Genomic DNA, 18,592 nt, shown 5'->3' with positions numbered 1-18,592 from the left:
GATGTCAAGCTAGCACAGTGTAGTTTAACATCCTCCTAAAGTGAAGCAGTCCATGCACATGATTCATGCTCAGGAGGATGGATATATAAATATATATAGCACATCACAACTATTAACTGCTGATTTCTTTTCAATAGAACTTAGTTCTAAGTATCAAAGGAATAAACATAGGTTGGCAGAATTTAGCTGTCAGATGAACATAATTTGAAAAACTCTCAGGTCAGGATTACAGTAGTTTAGCCTCTTCAATACATTTATTAATTAGCAAAAAAGTGGAAAATGTGTATTTTTTCCTGTGTTCATGGTTACTGAATTATACACACTTTTTGAAGCACTGCTAGCTGTAGCAGCCCACAATGGCTACAACTATTAGAAGTCTCCACTGTTTGAAGACATTAAGAACTTCCTCCTCCTCCTCCTCCTCCTCCCACCGCACCTCCTTCCCTCCCCCCGCCATTTATGTACAAATATAGTACAAATATGCACAGCGTTTCATAAATCCAATCATCTCCTCAGCAGAAGTGAGTTGAGAAGTTTTACATGGTAAGTGGGAAGGCTCCAACCAATTGTTTTTGCCTATTCTAGACTTTTATTTAAAAATATTTAGCTTTCTATCCCTTATGTTTGTGATTTGCCTAATGTGACATGATACAATGCTGCTTCTTGAGTTCACAAAGACAGTTTCAGTGCCTCTGCCACTACTACATCATTCCCAAACAGCAGCAGAGTGAAAATGACAAGACTGTGGCCATATCAGTTCTATTGCATTTGTGCTTCAGTAAACCCAGAAGAGCTGCAAAGACATGTGTAAAAGCTATTCATAAAGGAGGATGACCAAAAACTGGAAGCTATGGAAGATGTAGAATGGCAAGGATCCCCTGCCACTTATACCAGCCAAGAGGCTAGGGGATGGGTAAAGATCACACTACTTCCTAAACTTCATCAGATAGAAGTCTAGGGAGGATGGGTTACTTTCCTCTTCCAGCAGGCAGAGAAAGGCAGGAGTAATGGGGAGGTTTGTGACTTTCAGACACCTACTAGCCTTAAACAAATACAGAAAAAGGTGGCCCCTGAGCTGACAGAGCATGGTGATTAGAATTCCAGCACACTTCCCTTTCCCAGTAACTGGGAAAAATGGGGTTGGGATTCACACCAGGGCTCCTGGACTTCATTAGTGGCGCCTCATTTTATTTGTCATATTGGCCTCAGGTTAGTAGGTGTCTTCTAGAACACATGAAAAACTGTAAGATCGTAATTAGAATTATGTGATTTTAAGGTCTGATTCTTCCTAGTATGGCAGGGCCAGAAGATGTTAGCAGACCACGAAATGTTCCCAGTAGTGATCATTTAAAAAAAAAAAAAAAATCTTACTCCCCATTTAATTACCTAATCTCTTATGACTTTCTTTAAAAAATAAGTAGTACAGAATCAACAAGTTTGGGCAAAATTGTATACCATTTTATCAAACTATCCACTTAGGCCTGTCAGAAATTCTTCCTTAAATACTGGCACTGCCCTTCAGCCTCAAAAAACTTCAGAGCAGTCCGAGCATGTAACCTCATGTATCTGCAGGTATTAAAATACAAAATCAGTACCTAAATTTACTTCTACTTACATAAATCGAAGAGATTAGCATCTAAAAGTCATTCAACATAGCAGTCTGAATTCCACCTCCACTGTACTGATGGAATTCATAAATCACATATTCAAGAGCATTGACAATGGTCTGGTTCATGACACAGTAGATTTACACCTCCAACACAAAACTCTTAATAAGTAACCAAACACACTATTCAATACAATACACAATGGACCAAATTCTGTTCTCAGTTAAATCAATGCAACCCCATTTATTTGCAACTTGAATGCAATTGCATAAGCATAATCCAGAAATACTATGGTTTCAGTCACTTCTCACAGACTTTGAAGAACCACATTCAAATAACTTTTGCTATAAAAGAAATTGGTTTACCTCAGGGATATATTATGGGGCTGTTATATAAATACATGTGCTACAACCAATGTTAACTGACATCTGGACAGAACCAGCCTGAAAGACTGAAAAAACCCTAAAACAGTGGGTGGTGTTTTAACGTGTTTTCCAGAGTCCAGCACTAGAATACTTCAAGAAAGCTAATATCTATTGAACAGAGTGACTTATCAACTCCATAACTACTCTTTAGACTTGTTAATGTGAAGTTGCTCATAAATACTTAACTGCTGGCATTCAAATTTGCAGGGAGTAAAATGGTAGAAAACAATGCAAAAAAGCATTTATAGGGGTGGAGGAGTATCGGATACTGACAGCAGACTGGAAACTTAAAATAAAAATGTTGAGCCCAGCTACCTTGACAGCACTGCTGCAGACATTTCTGAAGGAAGATTATTATTAAGCATGTTTATTATGTTAGTGACTAACACCCTATCAAGAATGAGGCCTCACAGTGCTAGGCACTGCACACACAGAGAAAAGTAGACAATTGCTGCCCTGAAGGGTTTATAATCCAAACAGAAAAGACAGACATGGTGGGGGAAGGAGTGTAACATACAAGCTGAGTGAACAAAATGATGGCAGCAAACATAATAGTTCCACTTTTTTTAAGGTAGGTGTATTTAGGAGGGGACAAACCAAATGCAAAGTCAAGGGAGAGGGGACATTGAAAGGAAGGGACTGAGAGGGCAGAACAGGGGAGAAAAAGATAAAAGGAGCAGGGATGCAGTGAAGCGGAGGTGAAGATATTACAAGAGATTGGAAGGGAAGGAGGGTTTGGAGCAAACAGCCAGTCAGCACAGGGCAGACAATCTAGTCAAAACTGTAGGTAGTTCTCAGAATGCTCAACACTCCATGTTTGGCTGCAGCAGCTGCTGCTCCTATTGGCAGTGATGTTAGTCCCTCTGTTTCTGAAAGGGTCTCTAAGAAGGGATATTAGTAACAAGTGAATGCAGACAGCCAGGTGGAATGTACACTGAAGAACTCTGATTTTATTTTGGGGAGGGGGGAAAGGAGGTGGATAACAACGTGTCATTTGCTCACTTAGCAATTTATACTTGCCCCCTTTTTAAAATGACCACCCATACAAATATTCCAGGTAACATGCAACCTCTTCTCCACACAATCTTAATCAATTCTGAGATGCATGCAGCACAGGAAACTAACCAACGATCCAGGTTTGTTGTTTAAATAAGTTATTCATCTCAACCGCTTCATTAGAATATTGTGCCCATAAGAATTATTACAAACGTAGAATGCAGACTGACTATCCTGAGAAAGCAATTTTTCACAACTTATTTTTTCAAAAAACAACAGTATACACTTTTGAGGGGAAAATTTCAACAGAAACTAATTCAAGAATTATCTTCCCTAATTTTCCTTAATACAGGTAAAGGGCCTATCAAATATTTATGAAATCATCTTCCATGTCTACCTCAAGAATGTTATGGAGTGATCCAGGAAACAAACATCTGTGACCAGGGACCCCTTGTGCCAACTGGCAGGGGCTCAGGGGGTGAATAGGGCTGTACAGGGAACCCCGGGATCAAATATCTGCATAATAGTTCAACAAAGGGTAGCATGTGAGGTCTCTACCAAGAACAAGTAGCCCACTGGTTGTCATTCATACATATGATTTTGTAATTATTAATATGTAAGCAGTTATGTATCCATACTGAAAATTATGTTCTTAAGGTTTTGGAGTTAAGGCAGGTCACTCACCAGGAGGTGACATAATTTGGAGATGTTTCTTTCAGGCAGGAGGTAACGGACACCTCTCCCACTGTCTGGCCATTTGTGTATTGTATGCCTATTTGCCAGCTGCAAACTAAGAGACAGGAAAATATACAAGAGAGGAAACCTACAGGAAGAAACAGACAGCGTGGACGTGGTGTCCTGTGTACGAATAAAGACAAAGGATCGGTTTGGTTTATCTAAGAGTGCAAAAAGGACACACAGAATCCTTCATCTGGGACAGCGTGTGTCTCATGAAAGGAGGGTCACAGGCAGGCTGCCTATAAAGCGCTGCAAGGATTCTGACTGACCAATACGCTACAAGACATGGGAGTATTTTGTTAATTCTAGGACCTTTATAATGTGTATGATGATTTGTTTTACAATAACTACTTGTTTTCAACACTTACTTGCTACTACTTGAATCTCTATGCTTTGTTAAATAAACTTATACCTGATTTCACTATATGCATATACTCCTGGGGGAATTCTGCACCACTGTTTGTACACAGAATTCACGTCCCCTACAGATTTCTTTGCTTCCCCAAAGAAAAATGATTTCTGACAGGGAAGCAAAGGGAAGCTGCAAGAATGGTCACATGCACCTCCCCAGCAGGGCGGGCACATCATTATGGGCGCACAGAGCAGATGGTGGAGCAGTAAATCTACCCTGCTGAGCCTCATCCCATTCAGAACCCTTCGTTCCTGAACCCAAACCCCGGCGAGCCCCACACCCCTGCACCACTCTGACAAGCCCCCTGCACCCAGACTCCCACCCCACGCCCCCAGCAACCCAGAACACCCAGATCCCCCCACCCAACCCCATTCTCCCACAGTCAAACCCCCTACTGAGCCGCAGCCATTTTCACCTGGACCCCCTGCAGAGTCCCATCCCTCCAGCACCTGGAACCGCCAAATGAGCCCCTGTGCATCCAGATCCCCTCCGCACCTGCATCCCCCACAGTGCCACTGCAGCCAGATTGCCCCACACAGAACCCTTACACCCCATATCTGAATCCCCCCCCCCACTAAACCCCTCCACATTTGGATCCTGCTGGGCTTTGCCTGCCTGCCCCACACCTGGATTGGGGGCCAGAGCTGGGCATGCATGCAAGACTCTTTTCGTGTGGCTTGCTATCTTGGTGCACCTGGAGCAGAGGGTCACAGCCCCGGAATGTTTCTGGGGCAGGCCTGGCCTTTGCACTGTGTCAGAGTCAGGGGCAACCTCACCGCCAAGTCTGTGCCCCGGAGATGGGGGAGGAGGCTGCAGGGTGCAACCAATGGCCTTAACTCCCTAGTGCCATGCTGGAGCCTCCACGTTCATTTATTGACAAATGAAATATGCAGAATTTTAAAATATTGTGTGCAGAACTTTTATATTTTGGGTGCAGAATTCCCTCAGGAGTAAGCACATGTACGTGCAAGTGTTAAGCGGAACGGTAATCTGAGGTAGAACTGGTAAGCTTCAGTGTATTGTTTCTTTGGAAGCAGCGAATCTGTGAATACTGCAAGTGTCCAGTGAACAGGGGCTGAACACTGTGCCAACTGCTAACTTGTAGAGTGACAGCAGGACCTGAAAGCCCTTGAGGGGAGTGCTTATGTGCCAGTGGCTTCCTCATGCTCAGGGCAGTAGTAACAAGGGTGCCTAGGAAGCGTCACAATGTCTCTCTGCATAACGTGAGTGAGAAAAAACCCAATTAGCTTGAGGGTCATTTAAGTTAGACTAAAAGCAGAGATAGGAAGAATGAATGTAATTTGAGAAAAGTACACTTGAGAGATGTCTGGCATCAGGCCTCAAAGACAGCTCTTATATAGATCTGGTACTACAACTTGTCAGTAGTGAATGAAATGACAAAGACACTACAAGAAAAAACAAAACAACACGGGGTTGATGCTAAATATATACTTAATCTGAATGGCAACTAAATCATAAAAAGTCATATGTACTCTGTACACTTTGAAGGCCAAATCTGAAAGTGGGAGATATCATAAAAGATTTCCAACTACATGAAAAACTCCTTGAGATAGGAACCTCTATTTGACTGCAGAAAACCAAACACATATGCAGTTCGACATAAAGATGATAGTTTTTTCATATAATGCGGAAATCATATTTAACTCTAAAAATAGATCTTTATTGAAAAATAGGGAAAGATACAGAACCACCTACAGCAATTATCAAAAACTAGAATTTGGTGCTTACAGAATCTTAACAATTCCCAAAAAGTGTATCAGAACAAGAACTCGAGCAGAGTTACCATTCAAGCAGCTACAGAGCAACAAGATGTTCTTCTCGCCCATACTGCTGAGTGCATGCAAAAAAACCTCACAAATGAAGATGTCTGGATGCATTCATACATGAAACTGTGATGAGAAACTTCCCCCAACCATTCCAAGCCTGACTGCAAAAGGACGTTAGTACAAGTGTTAATGCAAAAATAATAACTACCATATTACTTTACAAACTGGATTGCTTCATTGGTAGAGATCTTTTTATATTACTGTTTATTATAAATATTACAAATTTTTTTGTTTGTTTGTTTGTTTCTACACAAAGTAATAGGAGAAGGAGAGCAGGAGAGGGGAAATCCTACCAGCCAATTCCACACTGTAATTATTGTAAGGGTAATAGTCTGATGTTCTTCAGAGAAGCAGTGCCTGTGTTCTAGGTTGATGCAGATAAATTACATTACTCCTCAATGACATGTTTGGAGCATGAGGGTGATAAAACCAGCCATTAGAAACAGTGAATATCAAGGAAAGAGAAGGTACACAACTAAGTGTTTTATATCATTGTGCACCCAACGTTCTTTCTGGCCAGGGAAACAAGAAACATCTGCTCATGGTCAATTTTTTTTTCAGTAAACTCATAGCTTATTCTTCTATTCACAGTCAGAAAGGACTTTTTAGCTCCATCCAAAGAGAAGCCATAAAAGAATTAAAAGTGAATGCTTACCTACTTCATAAGCGTCCCTAAATAACCAAAGTCTGTACAACACCAAGCATAAATATAATATTCTTACTGATTACAAGTAAGTCCAAATAAATAAAATCACATATAGGTAGCACTGTTTAGAACACCATGCTACAGGACTCACAAAAACCTCATGTCAATAAATTCACATATAAACATTTCTCCTTATAGCATTCTCGGATATCTCAATGTATATTCTTCAACTTTATTTTAAAATAAGAGATTTTAGGGATCTAGATCAGTGTGAAGGTTTCTTCTTAAATCTATTTCAGTCTCAATGATAAGGTTTTGATGATTGTGCATTTAAAATTGTGAAAAAAGATAAAAGTCTGCAATTTTCAAAACGTTTTTATAAGCAGGTAAACTACCTTTGAAAAATACAAACTGAAATTGGACTCCTGGAGAGGTTTTCTTGGAAGTGGTGCCAGTCACAATATCTTACATCTGATTGACATGAGTTCACACAGAAAACCCAATTAAAATAAATAAAATAAACTCAACTTCACATACACCCACACTGTGGATGGAAAAGGACTATGAGATATAATGAAATCAAAGGTTTTAAAGAAAAAGACTAACATTTTGGCTTTCTGGTGGATGACTATTACTTTTCCTGGTAATAATTAACTGGTTTCACATCTAAGTAAGGTACTTTGAAAGTTTTACATTTAAACTCACCTGATTCATTTTGAATTCCTGTTGTGTTCTGAAAAGATACACACAACAAAGAAACTCCTTTGATTACATGAGCCCTAAAAAGAAAAACAGACAATTGTAATACACACCTACCTACAGTGATTTGAAACTACATAAAGATCTGTAGAATTCTATTTAAAAGGGGCTTATCAAAAAGAAGCTTATTACTTTATACCAAATCTGATTCAGACTACAACATTGTCATTATAACTGATTCAAATTTAATCTTAAACTCAAAGAAAGGTTTCTATCACTAATCTTTCTATGACATCTTTTAAAATTCAAGACAAATTGTATTGATATGACTGACATTGATTTATCAGTTTTTAAAATCAAATTAGCTGTTAGCATTTTGCAATACACAAAGCATTGCTGAAGAATTAGTCTAATTTAGTGATTTATTTTAGTTAAGCTAAACAGTCATGATGCTTACCCTATATGTTTAAAGCAGTTAGAAAGGACTTAGATGCACAGTTTCCTTTACCAACAAGAGTCATGCAACTAAGTCTCCACTTACCACATCTAAAACAGAGAGGTTTTTATTTGAAATGCAGCCTACATTTCACTAAGGCACTTAGAAATATTCTTTTATTGCATACTAGCATTTTTTTTAAGAGGCCCCAGGTTTGAAAAAGCATGTTTCCATAAATAATACACAGATTTATGTTAAATTTGGAACCCTAATGACTTGTGTCTGTGTGCTTCAGGGGAACACTACACCTTAGATTGTAGTTATTTGCTCTTTTTTTATATAGAAGGAAGCATTATTGCAAGTTATATTGTAATTGTTACATTAACATTGTTTATTTCATGCAGTGAATTCACTATACTGTACCATGTTATTCCTCTTGGAGATTAACTGGTATCTACAATGTTAATATATTTATGAAAGTATAATTTTCCTTTTACTTTCCTCGATTCAGTTTTCTTAAGCAAGATAACAATTAACAACAAATATTAACAATGCATGTTTTCAAATGCATGGGCTAAATAGCGTTAAAACTACAATTAATTTTAGAAGTGTTTTAGCAAAACACTCAGCATAAATCACAGGTAATTCCTCATTTCTCTGAATTATAAAAAAGTTGAAATGCCTCATAACACAGCAGGTATTGTCATGTGTACGCCCATAATGATACATTACATTTCTTAAGGAAAAAGGCTAACATGATTTATAATGAATGAAAAACTTTCCTGGAAAAGGGAACCTCTTACTGTATTCTAGTCCTCTATGAGTAACTCATTTTGGCCTACAATCCACTTATTACACTTACATTTAGACAAAAGGTTGGGAAACTATCAGGCCTCAATCTGGCAACTTGCTCCACAGGTATAAGGCTGTCTGAACAGAACCAGTTGCAGGATCAGCCCCTGATTCCTGAATAACTCTGGAACATTTGAAGAAGGAACCTCTTTTTGGAACATAACTGATTCCAAAAGATTTCAGCACACCCATCAAACAGGCACAATTCATTCGAAAATAATCCCAGAATGGTATAACAATGCATTTCATTTTCAGTCCCACTATGTTCACCATTTTTCCTTGACCCACAAATTTTACTTTCCAGATTGGCAGCAGCAATGAGATCCAAGAAAAAACAAACACTCAATGCTTTTCATTTTTATTCTCAGCAGCTTCCAAAATGGCATCAATATTTTGATTGTTAACTCCTGCAGTGCCATCAATATGTGCCTTTGTCCCCTAGTTCTTTGCGGGAGATTCATATTCTTACGTTTTATCACACAGTCTTTCTTCAGGGGCCTCCCATATTGCCCTCAGCTTTGATACCTTTAATTGCCTCTCCCTTGTGAATAATGTAGTTTTTACTTTATATATTTTTACTTAAATGTTTTCCTCCAGAAGTTCCTGAAATATGATCTTGACTGCTAGGATTCCATCGAGACTTATTAGTCGTTTATGGAAAAATGGCCTATCACACGGAGGGGGTGGGAGGGACAACAATTATATGTAAAGCAAAAGTGGAGAGTATGACAAACTTCTCTGTTAAGATGCAGCCTATTATCGTGGAAAAATCTGAAAGTACTTTAGCAGCATTGCAGCTTAAGCTTTTATTAATTATCCCCTTGGGCTATGTATCCATATCTAAGTCAATTTATAGTTGAAATATTGTGGACTAAAACAGATATCAAAGCGTTTTGTGGTGTGAGACTCATTTTTTATTTTTAGTAAAATAAAGGTCTGTTTTTGCAACATTTTGCGTTAAGATCAAATGTATTTCCTGATATAAAGAAAACAAAAGCAGTGTGGTTTTGTTTTATTAAAGAGACATGTTAGCATTTGTGTTTGATCTTATTGATAAATATTCCTCAAATTCAAAACTGAACGCATCGGGAACACCTTTTGAAATGATTTACCTAGGAAACTGTAGACACATTAATGCAAACAATGAAGATTAAAAGCATTCCCTGAGAAAGGCATACTTATATCAGCACCACTATCCACCCATAGAATGTTGGATATTTACATGGACTGACAATAAGTGTAAACAAAGTGTAAACATTAAGAATAGGTGGTAAAGGAAAACTGTCCGATTAAAATCATTTGTAAAAAAACAAGCTTCCTTACCTGTGTTAATAAAGTAATCAGACATAAATTATGAACACTGATCTAATTCACTTTACGCCATTCACGCTATTTAATTTTTCAACTTTGTTCTATCTGGACAATGAAGCTAGACAGCTTCTCTCTGATTTTCATATACTAGCTTAATCCTGTGATGTTTATGTTGAGAACACTATAAAGGAGTATTTAAATCCAACGTACAAAATTGGTCATGGTATTTTTAAGAAAAACCTTTATAAAACTAGATATTAATAGAAATGTTTTATTAAAATTTTTAAAAAGCTAGCTGTCTACACTCCTTGACAATGTCTCTAACAATGTGAGGGGAAGACGGTGAACTTTGGTGCGCTGCTTTAAAAAAAAAAAAATGTATATATTATTTTGTGGACAGTTTCATAAACATACACAGTGTACCTACCGGCTACTTTTGAAACTACTACAAGCTACCAGAGTCAAGAACTAGTTACCTTCAAAGCAGAAAACCAGAAGATAAAATAAGATTAAACCTAAAGCATAAGTATAGCTAGAATTTGATTGTATAGGCATACCAACTGAAAACCTTAAACATGTCTGAAATATTTTGACTGCTTTTGTTACAAATCCCATCCATAACTGAAAGACATTTGAGAATTTCTCTTCATGTTTTTTCCAGTTTTGTTATTTTGTGCATTTCCAATACTTTGTGAATAGTGAGCTTCACTGTTAAATTGCTAGGAGAGAATGTAAATTAAACTTATGTTACTCTTTTTCATAATGAATATTGAAAAGTTTTTGTAAGACTTAAAATATAATCTCTTAGACGGTCACTGGGCTCCTTTACACTTACTGAAGGAACAGTATCAATACACAAACAAGTTATGTTTTTAACAGCAACAGTGTAATCTTCAACTTATATTAGGCAACCAAAAAAAGATGTTAAAAATTAGAAAATGGAATAAAATGAAAGACTAAGACCTTTATTCTGCAAACACTTGTGCATATCAGTAACTTCATACATGTACAAGGTCTCACTGAATTCCAAGTGGGGACTCATATTTAAAGTTACTCAACATATGTAAATGTTTGCAGGATCAGGATATAACTACATAACCAGATAAATTACTTTTAAGCCACATGTAGGATAATTTTTGGAATAGATTCATAAATAAATCATTAAATAAAAGTTACAAAAATAAAGGAAATCACATCACCCTTGTTTATGATCATGGGAATCCTGAATACCAGAGAGATTAGGACAAACACACTAAAAGGAAATATTTAAAAATGTTACTAGACTACAGCTGTATATTACTATGGGAAAAGCTCACAATAGCTGCTGTAACAAATTAGGAAGAGGTAAAACATATTTTAGTTGATAGTGGTTTCATTCATTGGGTTCAACAGTAACAGATTTGTATTCAACAGAAAAGCTCAGTCAATAACCCTTACCAGATTATAGTATTCAAACATTATTCATTTCCAGCAGTATAACCAGAGTCTCAAAATTGTCCATATCAATTACTACACACTAAATTATGGCCGCTTCTCAAACATTCTATTTCTGCTAATTCATAAACATTTGTAACATTCATTTCTGATAATACTATTTCTAGATGCTAGGGTACATAGCGGTTAACAAGAAGTAACATGATCAAATTGGCATTTGGAGGGAAATCCAGATACCTCCACAGCTATAATTAAGCAATAACATTCACCACCTGGACAGTTCACTTGACATTTAATGGCCATCTAGATAGTTCTCCAGATGGTTGCTAAAAGATGGGCAAAGGAACCAAAAAACAAAAACACCCCCCCCCCCAGCCAAGATCCTTATAAAATATCTTTATTAATAAAAATAAAATTGTAATTTTCAAAAGAGTTTTAAGAGTCACTTAAGTTTTAAAAACACCACATTACCCATTTGATGCTGCTGATCAACAGACAGGAAAACGTCAACAGGCCGATCAAATCAAGAAAACTTCAAATACATTGTAATTATGAAAGGTGAGGCTTATACAGGCCAAGATACAAGACTGATTCCAAGATTAACTTTGTTAAATTATCACTGTATTCATTACTAGTTAAGCTATATGCTTGAAAGATATTTTAAGTAGTTACAAACATTATAGGAAAAAATCTACAGCGTCTGCTTACCAGATTTCAGTCTTTCACCAAAAACAACTGATCAAATGTTGCTGGCAAATTGATATAATGCAAGCATTAAAAACTGGAAAATACTTAAGGAAGGTGTAACCTGACACCAACATAATAAACTCCTCAAAACAAAAGTGACATTCTATGACTTGTCCTTTGTTTAACATGTAATTCCTTAAATGTAACCGTCCTTGTACTATGACTAGCATTAAGCAATCACTAGTAGAAGAAAGGGTGCTGCTGCCTCTACATAAAAATTAACATGGGAGAAACACAAGGCAGCACGGCTTCAGAATTAAAGAAGAATGCCCTCTTCCAAGTAAAAACTCAAGTGAAAGAAAGAATTCAATACTGCAGAATAGCACGCCTAGACATTAACTGTGAAATGTACAAATCTTTGGTATATTATATGGTTGCCTTTGTTCATCAGATGGCAAAAAAATATTCTCTCTACTGCTATCTCACATGCGCACACACACAAAACGATTATTTAACATTTCTTCTATCTCCATTACATGGCAAGATATTAACAACAGTGTAGCAGACTATCACTGGACACATTCATAATTGTTATATGCCCCCTCTCCAGTGACCCATCTTTAAATGCACAATTTTCTCATTCTTTAGCAGCTGCAATTACAACTGCCTTCTGATTAACAGGTATTATCTCTTCACTTTTCCCAACAACACTGATAAAACAAATTAACTGATGAAGACTGCAGCAGTCACTATTCTCACTAGGTTACAGCAATCCAACCCTATCTAATGCATCCTGAGATTTTAAATCCACTGCACTACCAAAAGGAGCATACTACTGCTATAAAATAATTCTGAGAGATGAAAGTGAACTGATTAATTACACGATTACTTCCCAATTCATTATGCTAAATAATCAGAGCAGTGTTAAATTACAGTGTATCAAACATTTATTGTCAAACCATCATTACAGTCAAGTCTTTTTTTTTTTGCACCATATCTTTTTTATTGTTTTCAGTAAAAACTTCTATGGTCCACCACTATTTTTCATTACATCCATATGAATGTGAAATGTTCTCTCCGCCAGATCTGGGAAGAATGTGTGACTCCCCTTAATTTTTTAAAAAATCACACGAAAGGTGAACTGTGAAAAGAAACTCAGAATTGAGTTAAGCCTAGATTTAAGTACCAAATGCCCCCAAACTCCCAATTATGCAGTTCAGCACAAATTTCAAGGCTTAATTCAATACTGAGTTTCCCTTTGCAGTTCACCTTCTAAATATTTTCAGAAGCATCATTTAAATTTTACACCTCCCTTCCAGAATAAGGGGAAATGAAGGTTATAGAAAGATTAGGATGTTTTACTGGTTGACCTTAAAACTGGTTGTTTTTCATCTTTAAATTAAGATTTTCTTATCAAAAGGAACTTTTAGAAAACTAAATACAAGCTCAACTGTAAAAATGATGTGCGGGGGGGGGGGGTGTGGGGGGGTGTGAAACACCCACCCCCAAGCAATCATTTTCTTTTAAAAACACTAGGCTCATCAATGCAAAGGAAGATTGTTAGGTATGGTTAGGCCAAATTCTGCTCTCAGTTAAACCAGTGTAAGTTAGATAATTAATGGAGTTATTCTAGTTTTGCGTTGGTGTAACTGAGATCAGAATTTAACCCACTATTTGAAAATTATAAGGAAAACTAGCATCTCCTCTCCTTCTGTGTCAGACTAACCATTTGTCCTTACCTTCAGGCTGCTTAAACTCTGCGCCTGTTTCCATCTCTTCTTTCATTTCATCCTACACTCCCCTGCTATTTTCTTCTGTGTATTATCTCTCGTAACTATTCCCTTTATCTTTCACCTAGGCCACTCCCAAAACTTGAAAAAGCTACCCCTTTGTCAATTGTGTTTTGCAGAGCATATGAACGTTTACTTTCTTTGAATGTCACAATTTACAGCACTAAGTAAATAATGTAAAATCTGCTAAAACTAAACACATCTCCCACCCCAAAGAAAGGTAAATGAGCATGATTTAATAAAAGGCACAAGGTGTTTTGCTTCCCAGACCCAGGACCAATCATGAATGCCAAGTATAAGGCTTTTTGTCCTCCTTCTCCAAAGGGACAATTTCACATACCACTGAAGTAACCAACCTGAACTGCAAGCTCTTCAAGGCAGAGACTGTTCTCCTGTGTGAACAATGCCTTACAGACTGAGAAAGCGCAAATATAAAATAATGATAATGATGATATGACTGAGTTTCCTCAACAACAAGCAGTATCTATCTGTTTTATAATTAAGGGGATTTCTGAACCAAGTAATAGTTAAGGCTACTTAAGCTTCCAACTGAAGTTCCTTAGTTGAGAAAACCCAACTCAATTGTTTATTTTATTTTTTTTAAATTAAGCTTTTTTCTAGTACTCTATAGGGGAGCTGCTTTGTGAAGAAACTTATTTTAAACTTTGTAGTTTTTCCTGTTTGTTTATTCTTAAAAGGAGTAATATTGGCTAGGTTTGTATTTTCAGTGAAACTTTACAAATGATGAAGACTAAACATAGACCTCTGATGCTATAATTGCCCCAAAATTTGCAGTATTCTCAGATATTGTTTCATGTTTATTATCATTAATTTCACATTAGGTATAATATTCTCCTCATCCCCACAGTGCTCTAATGGGAGGAGCAGCGGCATAGACCGTTGTGCCAACATCTCACTCACTGTTGCTAAAATAAAAAAGGAAAAAATGTGGAGAACGTTTATAATACCATCATTTTTTCCCTCAATAGGAGCACCACATTCACTGCACAAGAGAAGGCAAACTGAGGCGCCCATATGTGGTTAAACATCTCTGGGAAAGTCTCCAATTAAGTAATATTGAGCAACATGCCCTTTTTCTTCTAAGAGGGTGCATAATCTTTAATAAGATATGTTTCATGTTATTGCATGCTTCTGTAGCAAATAGCTGCAATGCAAAGTTCTCAAATCTAAATACATGTCTAGAAATTAGGGTTACAAATAAGGTTTGTTGGGGGGGTTGTTTTATTTTCATTTATTTTACACAATGCCAAATGACAAGAGGTACAGGAAAAACACTGATTTCCATCTCATTAACCCCAGAAACCCTTAAAATTATCTGTATAAAGTTGAACTGTTCGCACTAACCATTTCAAGGAAAGGACAAATAAGTATTGAATGAAGAGCTGGATAAATTAAAATAAAAGGCAGTTTCACTATAAATTCTGTATCCTCTGCTGAAATGCTGCTTCATAATATTGTTCAGACTCATTCCCTCAGGGAATCACATTCCTATCCCTCCTACAGAAACACAATACTTGAAGGACTATTTTCTCTCTCTCTGGTGGAGAACGCATCAGCATCAAAATTATTATTGTTTATCTCTTTTGTGGTACCAACTGCAAAGTGCTAGGCACTCTTCAAACAGGACTATGATATTTGCCCCAAAGAGTTTACAATCTCAAAAAGACAAGACAAAAGATGAGAGGGGGAAAGTGATGCAACATACAGGTAAAGCAGTCAGGATGCTTAGCACAGGTCTAAGCTCATGTTATGTTTTTATGTATTTATCTATTGTATTTTTACTTTTAAAATAAATAATTACTAATTCCTTGCCATTGCCCATTTTGTCCAGGTACTTAGTTCATGGCTTTTTAAATTTGGGGAATTCTAGGCTTTGTCCAAAAGGGTTTTTTGTTGTTGTTCTGTTTGTTTGGTCAACCATCATCCTTCCACCCCATTCCAAGCATAAGCTTCTTCTAGATCCAAACATTTTCAATGATTTCATAAATATTACTTATTGTTTTGCTTTATTTCCAGGAGTCCCTGTTTTTGTTCTGCTTCAGCTCTTATATTTCTAATTTAATTGTAATTAAAAAGCCTATATGATAGCAATAAGTCAGTCCTCAGTTATTTCATTTTCTTTCTGACCTTTCCTTCTTTCAACTTCAATCACACCAGCTCCTCTACAAATTGTCAAGTCCCCTTTAAACAAAACACACCCAAAGCCAACAGATGGTGATGTCAGTTGGATACCTGCAGTAAAGAAATTACGGCTCCTGCTATTCTGTCTTCCTAGGGAGAGATACCCTTTTATAGGCACTCCCCTGGAAACAAGAGGAGTGGGACTCCAACCCACATGTTGATAAAGAGGAGGTTAGTAAGAGGCCCAGCTCCTGATTCTTTCTCACCGGGGGGTTTGGCTACAAAAGTCCCTTATATATTGTTCTTCACCAAAAACAAAACGGAACAAAAAAGTGCCGTAGGTTCTGAACTTGAAGCGTAAGCCTAAAAATAGTCAAGGCTTTTTATGAACAGTTTTAAGCAAGTCTAAAAAAGATACCCCGAGATCCACCTGCATACGAAGAAGTCCTGAATAAAAGGTTTCCCAAGCATTTTCCAGGTAGCACACTCACCAATACAGCAACTTTTGAATTTTTAAAAAAATAATTTAAAGCAAGCATTGCTGAGTAATAGTTGATACAAACCAAAACCTGCCACTAGATTCAATTCTACAAAATTATTACGTCCCTTCACTAGTTACAAAATTTACTGGAAAATAAACAGTTGTAAGTAAAACAAGACTTGCTGCATCTCATAACCTTGATTGGAGTTTCAGAAAAATCTGTTTAGAAATGTTCAGTCAGTCAACAAGTTATGTTTATTTTGAGGAGGCTATGCTTGACATTCTTAGTGGAGAAAACATTGCAGTAGCTCTGAAATAGAACACTGACTTAATTTACAGACAAAATACCTTGGCCTTGTTCTGAATTCTACTTGCAAAGTTTATGATTAAAAGATTTTTTTTTTTTTTTTTTTTTTTAAAGAAATAACCCCACACACCACAGATGGAATAAAGTTAACAAATAAACTAAATTCATCCAGCACAAAAAGTGTATTTACAGATCATATTTTTATCTAGATTTTATAGTATTTTTAGCACACATTCTAAGTTTAAACTAAATATGGTAAATTCTGATTACTTAAGCAATATTAATCATCTTTGTACATGTGGAATCTCTTCAATCCAAAAATCTCAAAGCACTTTTAAAAAGGACTTCTACTCCCAATTTATAGATAGGAAAAACAGACAAAGATTTCCCCCATTTTACACATTGAAAACCAGGCGCAGACAGCTTACAACAATGGCTCTCAACCTTTCCAAAGTGCTTTCAGGAATCTGATTTGTCTTGCGTACCTCCAAGTTACACCTCACTTAAAAACCACTTGTTTACAAAATCAGACATAAAAAATACAAGCGTCACAGTACACTATTACTGAAAAATTGCTTACTTTGTCATTTCTACTGTATAATTATAAAATAAATCAGCTGGAATATAAATATTGTACTTACATTTCAGTGTATAATATATTCAGCAGTATAAACAAGTCATTGTCTATATGAAATTTTAGTTTGTACTGAGTTCGCTAGTGCTTTTTATGTACCCTGTTGTAAAACTAGCCAAATATCTAGATGAGTTGATGTACCCCTGCAAGATCTCTGTATACCCCAGGAATATACGTACCCCTGGTTAAAAACCTCTGGTTTACATGACTTGTCCCAGCTGATACTGAAAATCAGCAAAGAAAGAGGGAAGAGAACTAAAGTCACACGCTGATTTTCCTTCACTTGTGACTAGAAAACATGTTTTTGTTTTTTAATTGTACCACATAAAAATGTTCATTAAGAAGAAGGACAGTCACATTTCCAGTTTTATTCCTACTCTTTAACATTGAGGTATTTTTAAGGTATATAACAATTTTGAACAAATTAAGTAAAATATGGCTTGTAGAAATATCTTAATTGACGTTAACCCTAAAAAAGCTTTTTTAAACCCAGACCTTTAAAAAAGAAACAATTATCATCTGTGCGAGCTTAATTACAAAGACATTTTCAGTCATTCTGGACTGCCAAAACAAAAGCAAAGTGAAGACTGGGTGCAAAAGTCAATCAGTGATCATACAGAAACCATAAGTAAGTACTGTTGCATCATTAACCACTGGGGGGGTCAGAGGGGAGAGCAACTGACTAGCACCAGTATTCTAAGTAACCAAGTGAACTGCTTGAACTTAAATAAATACTTTTAAACAGACAACCATTCTAAGAAATCTCCAATACAAAAATAAAACCTGAGTTCTCCACTTCCACACATCAAGCTCTCCACAACTAATTTCTTCCTACTGTAGGATTAAGTAATAAGAGAATCAGGGAGAGGGTCAGAGGACAGTTACACAAACAAGGCTCTGGAAACTGCAAACAGCAGACTAGTTGCACACATTTAAAGCTGTGTTAAAAGTAGAGTCTGATTGCTACGCAAACTAGGTAATTGTGGGTTAAAGCTCTCCATTCTTCCTCAACACCTGTGTGGCAATCTACACTCAACGGCACATTCAATACTTGGCCACAACCGAGAGAAATAAAACTAAACAGAACCAAAGAAAAAGCTAATGCTTAAGTGTTACAAATATAACGTTAACACTTTGTGCTTATCTAG

General features: G+C 36.7%; 1 protein-coding gene across 3 annotated transcripts in view; it reads right to left on the bottom strand.

Moving 5' to 3' along the window:
- The window catches only part of PRDM2 (PR/SET domain 2), a 92,524-nt gene extending 85,072 nt beyond the window's left edge, over positions 1-7,452 (bottom strand). For all 3 annotated transcript variants that reach the window (XM_067567478.1, XM_067567475.1, XM_067567474.1), the window contains exon 1: positions 7,377-7,452. In XM_067567478.1, coding sequence (XP_067423579.1) covers positions 7,377-7,385 — 9 coding nt within the window. In that variant the 5' untranslated portion in view covers positions 7,386-7,452. The remainder of the gene's footprint in view (positions 1-7,376) is intronic.
- Positions 7,453-18,592: the final 11,140 nt, after the last annotated feature.

Source organism: Emydura macquarii, unplaced genomic scaffold (genome assembly GCF_026122565.2).
Source record: "Emydura macquarii macquarii isolate MOO-44397 ecotype Brisbane River unplaced genomic scaffold, CSIRO-AGI_Emac_v2 contig_2768, whole genome shotgun sequence".
Classification (NCBI taxonomy): Eukaryota; Metazoa; Chordata; order Testudines; family Chelidae; genus Emydura; species Emydura macquarii.
This window is presented reverse-complemented; position numbering and strand designations above follow the sequence as displayed.